Source organism: Talpa europaea, assembly GCF_964194135.1.
Source record: "Talpa europaea genome assembly, chromosome: 13".
Classification (NCBI taxonomy): domain Eukaryota; kingdom Metazoa; phylum Chordata; class Mammalia; order Eulipotyphla; family Talpidae; genus Talpa; species Talpa europaea.
This window is the reverse complement of record NC_140080.1, coordinates 53,187,965-53,197,763: the sequence shown is the minus strand read 5'-3', so window position 1 is coordinate 53,197,763 and position 9,799 is coordinate 53,187,965. Positions and strand designations below refer to the sequence as shown.

General features: G+C 43.1%; 1 protein-coding gene across 1 annotated transcript; it reads left to right on the top strand.

The window, feature by feature from the left end:
* Nucleotides 1-236: 236 nt before the first annotated feature.
* Nucleotides 237-1,223, top strand: LRRC30 (leucine rich repeat containing 30; the record flags this gene model as incomplete). Its single annotated transcript, XM_084252368.1, has 1 exon — nt 237-1,223. The coding sequence occupies one exon, from the start codon at nt 237-239 to the stop codon at nt 1,140-1,142; it is 906 nt and encodes a 301-aa protein (XP_084108494.1). The 3' UTR covers nt 1,143-1,223.
* Nucleotides 1,224-9,799: the final 8,576 nt, after the last annotated feature.

Sequence of the window (9,799 nt, the reverse complement as noted above, 5' to 3'; positions counted from 1 at the left end):
AGAAACCACCAAACATACCCTTTGGGATAGGCTGAGCTCTCCCGCGGCTGCAGCCGGCATCTCGGACACCTGCAAGGGCTCCTCATGAGCAGCTTCCACGCGGGGACCCCCTGGCCATAGTTCCTTTCTCACCTCCACGCATACGCTCCCTGCCTGAGACACCTGTTTTTTTAGCAGCCAGGGTAGGACACAACCCATCTTCGGGCGACAGAGGAAAGTGGGTGGAAAGGAGGTAAATGGGGGCCAGGCAGTCAAGTGCCCCCTCCAAGGACAAGAGCGCCAAGCGGATGGGCCTCCTGCGAGGGAGGCAGAAGTTCTCCCCGTGGGATGACACCCTGCTCTCGGGAAAGGACCCCCGGTCCCTGCTGAAGCGGGGCATGCGGCACGTCAGCTTCAACCTGGTCACCAAGGGCATGACAGACATCCCTGACTTTCTGTGGGGCTTGTCCGAGGTGCAGAAACTCAACCTTTCCCACAACCAGCTCAGGGTTCTCCCTCCCGAGGTGGGGAAACTGACTCGACTGGTAGTGCTGAATTTATGCGGGAATGGCCTGAAGAGCCTGCCCCGGGAACTCGGCCTCCTCAAAAGCCTGAAGGTGCTGTTCCTGAACATGAACTGCCTGACAGAAGTGCCAGCTGAACTGAGCTCCTGCAGAAACCTGGAGGTCCTGAGCCTGTCCCACAACTGTCTGTCCCAGCTTCCCGCCAGCTTCGCTGACCTCTCCAGGCTGCGGAAACTGAACCTTAGCAACAACTATTTTGTTCACATCCCCATCTGTGTGTTTTCACTGAAGGAGCTGGATTTCTTGCACGTGGGCTCCAATCGCCTGGAAAACATCGCGGAGAGCATCCAGTGCCTAAGCAGCTTGCAGATCTTTATTGCAGAGAACAACAATATCCACTCCTTCCCCCGCTCTCTCTGCCTGCTCACGAGTCTGGAGCTGCTGAACTTAAACAACAACGACATCCAGAATCTCCCGGAAGAACTCTACCTGCTGTGCAGACTGGAGAGGATTGCCTGGAATCCCATGGACAAAGGGCTCCACATCTCCTACAATCCTTTATCCAAGCCTCTGCCAGAGCTGGTGGAGGGGGGCCTGGAGATGCTCTTCAGCTACCTGAAGGACAAGAAACACAACTGACAAAGCCAGCTCATTGAGACCTAGTCACTGGGTATTTTTCTCGTCTAATCATTCTTATCTTACTGTTCATGGTGATCAATTCTTGTATTAATGTTATGTTATTGTTGAGCACTTGCCCTAGGGAGGCACTAGCTTTTAACTCTCTATATTCCTAGTTACTCCTGTAATGTTATGTTCATCTCATTCTAAACATAAATTGCAACAGGTCTTTGGTTTTCTACAAAGAGAAATATTTGCTGTGATTCTTATGAGGAACAGTGACATTCTGCCCTTGGATTGTTGGGTAGCAGGTCTGATACAATATAAATTCAAAAGTCAAATATTTGCTGAGCATGTGCTGTGTGCCAAGGACAATACAGGTGTTGACATCAGCTGGTTTCAACCTCTGGATTGGCAACCTGCAACCAGGTAGCAACAGCAAGACCTGCTCCTCCGTCAGCAGTGATGGAGCATTACTTTAGGACCAAAGAGTGAGTTAGAGTCCTGCTCTGCTGGTCATGACCAAATCAGGCAGAGCTTTCAGTTCTGGGGGAAGCATTTGTAGGAAAGCTAGCTCTAAAATGACTGTAGAGTAACAATCAAGCTGTGGGTGTTTACATCTAGTTGCGAGTGATGGGGATGGCGTGATGGTATTCAGATAATAAACACCAACCGACTGTAATGTACAGCTTCCACCTTCTATCCCAATCCTCTTGTCACCCCCCTGAGCTTTTCTAGAGATGCCAGCCAGTGGTTTAGTTATCCATTCTAATTTCACTTATCTTCCCTGACTAGATTTGCCCTTTCAAAGATAAGTTAATATTTGGGGGAAATGGCCAAAGGGAAAGAAAGAGGAGGTAAGGCATGTCATACCCCAAAAGTTATTACCCTTTTAACATTCAGAGGAGGGTAATATTTGCCATTTGGTTTTCACATATGGACATTTAAAAAAAATGAGTTTAGTGACATTTTACAGCCCTTTGGACAAAAGACTCTGTAATATTAAGTTCATTTTGGTTTTGATTTTAAGAGTACACAGCTGTTAGTTAAACACAGACATCAGGATGAGCAATTAGAGTCCCTGCCTCAAGGGCCATTGGATCTTACAGCTGTCACAGCAGCCAGGAGCCCCTAAGTCATTACTATTTATTTAGAGCCAAAGAATTAGAATGGAAGGTGGCAGTGAAGAAACTTTCAGATCAATGGAAAGCCAACTTTCCAGCATCTTTGGCACACTTGTCCCCAGAACATAGAAAATAATATCAGGGAATAGGTTTTGGGGTTGCTGTTAAAACTTGTCAATCTTATTATCCTAAATTTAATCACTTAAACTCACATTTACTAGCACCTTCTATAGGCTGAACACTGTGCTGAGAACTGAGAGGAATAACATCCTGTGCTTGTACCATGGAGCTCACAGCTTGATGAAAGAGACAGACCTACATGGGTTTCTACAAAGTGGGGTTAGTTGTGATCCGTAATAAAGAGAAATGTAAACAATGGGCTGAAGCCAGGACAAGACGCTATGCTATGGAGACTAGATTGAACCTCAAAGTGTCAGTAATCAAAGAAGAGTAACCAAAAAACACAGTTGGGATGAATCGGTCAAACCCTCTGTCCACCGCAGCCATCTAACTCTAATTCCTCCTCTTCCCTTCCCTGCCACCCAATTTGGATAAAGGGTAGCAAAGGACTGGGGCATTGGTGGGTCCTGCTTAGGTTATGAGTTTTGGCAATGTGGAGATGCTGCCTTGCTTTTTCTAAGAACTGCTTAAAGGAGGTGCATATAACCTATTCATAGGACAAGTGATTTCCCCAGCAATAGACCCCAAAGTCAATTTTTCAATCAGTAAAAGAGGGGAGACAATTCCTGCTCTGATTCATCAGATACCAGAGTTCCATTAACACATTGGTGCATGCGTTCTATTGTTGAACCATTGCAAGCAGATCTTACCAGTGTCATGGGAAGGCAGATGAAGAAGCCCCCTCTATATTCCCACTGCAGCAGCAACCAGGCACTGCATATCCCTGCCAGGTACACACGGGCACACTCCGATAGATAGCCTCATCCACGTGAACTTGTTGGAGCCAAGACTATTTAAAGACATCACTGGAATTCTTACTTGACCTCATGACTCGGGGAAATTGCAGGGCGAGCCTTCCTCTGCAGAGCAGATTGGGCAGATCACTTACTGACTTCAGCTTGGGTTGAAGCACATGCAGCTGTCAGACAAACACTGGCTTGTGCCAGGATCATGGCTGTTGGTGTCTGCTGCTGAAGGACCACTTGGGCTCACCCTGAATTTCCATGACCTTGCTGTAGCGAGTGGCAGGCTAGGATAGCAGCCCCACACTTTTCCTGCTGAGCAATCATTTTGTTTCCTCTTCTAGATTTTTCAGTCACTTGATCCAACAGTAACTCTACTCCAGGGAAAGAACATAAGCCATATTTTGAAGGTGACTTATTTTGCTTCTTGTGAGAATATAAAAGAGTGAGACCAATTTGCTTGCAAGCTTCTACTGTGCCACTCAAAATTCTAAGCAGCAAGGTTTTCCTTGTTAACACTCAGTCTTGAGGAAATCATAAAAGTAACAGTAGTTGCCCAATGTGCTTTAGATACTCATTTTTTGGTGAATACTCCTTTTTATTGAAAAAGGGAAGTGTTGTGAAGAAAATCTGGTTAAGATCCTTAGTTATTCAAAACACTAATGTGGAGGGAATTTGCTATAACCTTCAGTGTCTTTGCTGTCTAATTCTAGTTTGCTGACTGACTGAGAATGCTTCCTGCTTATCTTTTGTAGTTCAAATACGGCCACATTCAAATAACTCCCAGGTATTTCTAAGACTTTGGAAATCAAAGCACTGAAGATGACTGCGTTGGCTGTGGAATATATTTAGCCAAATAATGCAAGCTAATTGGGTGCTTGATGTGGGGAGCTGGCTGCTCACATTCTTGATGATATTGTGATTTTCATGTCACTTGGCTGTCAGTACCAAGCAATCTCAGTATGGTGGGTTCAGAAACACCTTTTGAAGCAGTTGCGCTTACAAGCTTACAATTAAGAAGAAATCCTATGTATATGGGAAAGGAAGATGACTTTGAAAAGACACATCTGTTCTGGGAATAATGCTGCTAAATGCGTAAAACTGCCGCATGTTAGAAAGAAAAACACTATCATTACTTAGTTGTTGACTTAATAAATGGTTAATAGAAGAAATGAGCTCCATTCTTGGACTTTAGTTAATAGACTACCTATCTGTAGCGACCAGAGACTGAGGGACTTCAGGAATATGCACCTGCATTTCACAATGAAGCCCTGCTCACATGGGAAGAGACAAAGAGGGGCTGCTGTCATTATTTGCAGGGCTACATTGAACGAAATCCTTTTCTTCTGGTAATGGATTATTGCATTTTAAATTTCCACCTCATATGCCTCAAAGCACATAGAAAGTATGAATTTTGACAGCATTTAAAACAGAGGAAGATTAAAGGACAATGGGCTCAGACACTGCAAGACATATGCAGGTATCAACAGAGTAGGGCGTGAGTGAGTTCTGCAGGCAGGACTGGGGTGCATCTTTTCTGCAGTATACACAGGCCTGGGGGAGTCTGGATGGAGCCACTGAGATGTTTACCAATGGTGAAAAATAGAACATAAGTTGAATAAATGGTCTTAAAACCATAAAAGAAAAAAGTAAAATATTCAACCTGCTTTTAGCCAATATGAAGATGCTCATTCTGAATTATTCCTCCACTATATACTATTTAAGTATCCACATATGTACTATCTTCTTATTCCATGAAAGAACCATTTTTAATACTGGGTAAAATATAGTTGAGAAACACACAACAACCAGCCTAGATTAAATTGCTACTAAGTACCAGTACCCTTAATGTGATAATAATTTATCTGAGCGTACCAGAATGCAGCTCATCCATATATTTTAAGGAAATAATTTGAAATTCAGAGGACATGAAAGCTATTATAAACAATAAAGGGAACAATCTTGACCTCTTTGAGAGAGAACTTTTTATGAGTGTTCTTTTTAAGTTATCTGTCAAGTTACATGTTGAATTCAAGCACTACTATTTTTTTTTTTAAAGGACAGCATGGTAATAAAAGGGAAGCAAAGAGGACTCGTAATGAATTTGCAAGAGCTTGGGCGTCATTAGGCAGGCATAACTGAAAGCTATTAGCATGAAGCTTGCTATGCAGATTTTTTAGTAGTGTCATAGGAATCTATTTGCAAGGAGAGAACTTATTTCCTACTGCTTCTACACTCCTTATTGCAGCACACGGCTGAAAATAAAAGGCAGACTGGAGTCCATCTTGAAAATGCAAAAGTATTTTCAGATAGTCCTGAGAGAAAGATTATACAAAGTACGAGTCTATTGACTTTCACAGTATGAGCAGGAGCTATCCATGGATTATCACACAATCACCCATATTCTTTGGTCTTGGGTGCCCAGAATTCGTTGTGCTAGGACATGCCATATGGGGGATACCTGTGTTCGTCTGTCTCCTGAGGGTCATGCCCATCTCCTTATGCCAGAGGAGGCTCTGTGGGGTGGTGGAAAAAGCTCTGGACTGAGAGCTGGGTACGTGGATTGCACACTTACTGAGTACCTTTTTGTCCTAAGATGTACAAATGTTGTAGATGTAACAGGGGACACGCTCCAGGACTCCCTGGACAATTCCTTCCATGGGGTCCCCAGTAGGTGGGTTAGAAGATGGGGCCCAGCTACTTGCAATGCAATCCTGTGAGGACAACTGCATGTGGGTGAGATTACTGGAGGGGCAGTGCTGTGGTGTGATTAATGGTGCAGTCACTCACACTACTTAACATGACAGTTGTTACCTATCAGTTCCTTTGTTTTGATGGGGATTTTGTGAATGTCTCTATGATAGAGTCATCACCGTTTAACACCTTGGGGAATTTTTCTTTCCTACCTGAACAAAATTTTTGGGCAGGCACAGGGTCCGAGGGTATGTCAAGGTAAGGGCAGCACTCTGTGTCAGGGGTTCTGGAGTCAGCCCGAGCAAGCCTTTTCCCTCCCTCCTTGTGGGCCAGGGTCTTTCCTGAGGGTTCTGGAACCAATACAAGCCCACTCTTGGCAGTTGTCCCCAACGCTGACTGTTCATTAGAATCCCTGCGAGAACTTGAGTGGCGATATTCTGTGATAGTTGGTCTGAAAGAAGCCTTGGCTGCTGGTTTTATTATTATCATTATTATTGTTATTCTTATTTAGTGCTCAGTAGGTAATTCTGTCACTGGCTTTGAGTCAAGAAATGCTGATGTAGGGCCTCCCTGGTGGCATAGGTGGTTTAGGGCCACACTGTGAAGCTGTCCGCAGCCCCTGCAGTGTAGGTTTGATCCCGGCCACCTGGTGAGAATCCCACATGGCAAAGCAGATCTCTCCTGTCTCACCTGCTGCTCCCCTCAGCAGTGTATTTCGTCTGTCTGCCTGTTCTGTTTCCCACTCTGTCTCCCGTGAATCCTCTCACCCTCCCGCACATCTGGCCTGTACCCCAGTTTTTGTATAAATAAATAAACCTTAAAAAAAAATGCTGATATAGGATCTTGCCTGAACAGTCAGATATGGGACTCAGAAGCCAATTGGGCCTGGAAGGCTCCAATTGAAAAGGGGCAGTAGGAGGTGGGCATCTTTGAACTCTTCTGGCAGATAGGAGCCCCACAGGAGCCTTGTGATTAGATTCATTTAGATACTTGTTAAAAATTGAGAATCCCAGGTGTCATGGGTATACTTTTAGATTCAGGAGGTCTAGGGCGGGGCCTAGGGAGCATAGGCTAGGCAAGACCTCTGGGTGTGTCCTGTCCTTGGGCAGGCTGCAGAAAACCTGGGCCAGCAGCATATGGGCCCACTGGAAATTGGGCCACACTCGGGATTCTCCACCCAGCTGCTACCTGGGACTTATTTTTCTGACTAGTTCTGCTGCTAGACTGAACTCTGCTGATTTTTATCTTTGCATCAATTTAGGAAAAAATATTATTCAATTATAATGTAGTGAGTGAGTGAGTGAATGAATGAATGAATGAATGAATGAATAAATGAATGAGAAAGTAAACCAGCTTGTATAGATGTCCTAATCTCTTTGGGCCTCAATTTTCTAGCAAGTGGAGCAACTGAACTCACTTTCAAGTGAATTAACTTTGTTTCTATCAGTTTTGAAATTCTGACTATTTTTCTTTTTTGCTTTGTCTTCCCCTTAGCTAATGCTTCAGTAAATAGATACCTGAGCTTATAATCATTGTGATTACTCAAGGAAAGCAAAAAGCATTGAGGAGATGGGTCAAGATTAGTAAGAGTGTTTTAATAGCTCCATATTTACCATAGACAATAAAATTTAATGTAGTTGATGTTAAAATATAAAAAGAACAAGATTTTTATTTACTAAGAGTGAATCTAGGAGTTTGCAGAGATCCAAGATGTCTGAATTCCAACTCCAGCTTTTTTTTATTGGATTGGAGGTTCAGAGGGAGTATTTCTGTCTGCATTGTTGATTAATTGATTTAAAATCTGCCTAATTTATGTTTCTGGAAGACAAGAAATTCCTAATTATCTGCTTTTCATTAAAAAAAAACAAGCCCATTGGACTTGATTCAATGATATGATTTGGGCACTGAGAGCTGAATCTTTCCTTTAAAAAAAAAAAAAAAAGAAGACTGTGTTACAAAGCCCAGGGGAGCTTTTATAACAAGCACACGCATCCTCAGTGGCACTTCCAGTCCACATGTCAAACTTGAATTTTGCTGTAAATTTTTAAAACAACTTCCGCAAATTAATATATATAAATAAACCTGCACAAAGGCTGTTTATTTTCTTTGATTCTTAAAAATATCACTCCTCCCTCTGATTCCATTGTTTTACTCACAAACTGATACGGGCATTGCAGAAATGAATGACTTTAATTTGGTTTTGATTCTTGTTAATTAAGCCACTACTACAAATATCATTTCAACTGGCTCTCTTCTACAGCTGAAAAAGAAAAGTAACTCTGTTCCAAATAGCAGGGTATAGACAGGCTATTTTTTTTTTAATGTCTTCTGAGGTCAATCCCTTCAGTCATCCCCTATTGTGCAAAGGCCTGAGACTGATTTGACAAGGTCACATGACATGTGTATAGTAACTGGTGGCCTCAGCAGGTCTGGGGGATTCAAACTGCACATTACAAAGAAAGTGCTGGGAAATATTCCTGGAAAATAACCTCTAAGTCCTTGGAATATTCTGCTTGACAAGAGTGGCTTTGTTTGCCTCAGGCCTTGGACCACAGCAGTCTGTGCTCAGTGTGATTTGTGATAGGGGTCTTGGATAATACCATGCCAGTGTCCCCCCTGGAAGGCTGGAAATTGTGGAGCTAAGGTATGAAAACCCTGGTCAACAGAACTCAGGTGAGATTCCCTGTTTGGCAATATCTGTACATCTGACATTAATTCTGGGAGAATTAAGCACTGACAAATGACTCTACTAGGAAGGGACACCTGGAAGCTTGTGCCTGGTCTCTCTTGGATTCTGCCATATGTGCCTTGTACCTTCCTGATTTTAATTTGTATCCCTCTTGTAATAAACCACTAACATGAATGTAACAAATTGTTTTGAATTTTGTGAGTACTTCCAACAAATCTTTGAACCAGAGGGCTTTCTTGGGGATCCTCAACAAAAAGAGCAAGATTAAAGGGTCAAAGTGTTAAAGGGCAATCTTAATTAAGCCAAGAATCAAGGAGAAGGGAGAAGCCACACGCCCCCTGCTTCCCCCTTCATGGTGAAAGAGGCACACGGCAGAACGGTCTGTTGGCCATGGGTGGTGAGTCTGCCTTTCTGCAAGAGAACTCACTTCCCTGACAGTCCTCCCAATATAGGGAAATCTTGGGGTCAGTAATCAAATCCCTGTGGTGCCTGCCTATCTGGTTTTGGTGCTAGGAATTGTCTAAGAAAATTATCTACGGAAACCAAAAGACCTGGGACATCATGGATTTGCCACAATGGATGGAGGCTACCAACCAAGAGGTTCCAGAAGCAACCACCTAGAGTGTATTCCCTCCATCTGAATGTTGAAGCTTTGGTCCCACTAACTCATTTTCCAGGTAATACAAAAGGAACAGCCATGCCATTTTTGGACATTTTTGCTCCTCAAATAATTCTTTGGCAAGATATTATGCATCTCATAATTTCTTTCCAAATGGTGTAATGCCTTTTTATTTATGTCAATCTCAGTTATTCAAAATATAGCTGATATTTCATAATTAACTCATACGTTTTATTTGCGGTGACACATTCAAACTATACTATAATTAATGAAAGAATACATACATCCATGCATACACTCACACATACATACAGGGTATATACACACACTTGTGCACACACACACCTATATACATACTAAGTCAAATAAAGGTAAGTGAATGGAGAAAAGAAAGAAGCGAGGGAGAATAGGGTTGAAGGGCTATTTGGTATCTTCAGGAAACTTGCTAAGACATCTAGGCTCTATCAGAGACCTGCAAGGAGTGAGGGAAATAACCCTGTAGGCATTTTCTCCCTGTAGGAGACAGAAGAGAATATTCAAGACATAAGTGAAAGCATGGCAGGACAAAAGTGTGCCTCGTATGTCCACGGGATGGAGCAAGTACAGGGGAAAGTGGTGAGGTCATATCG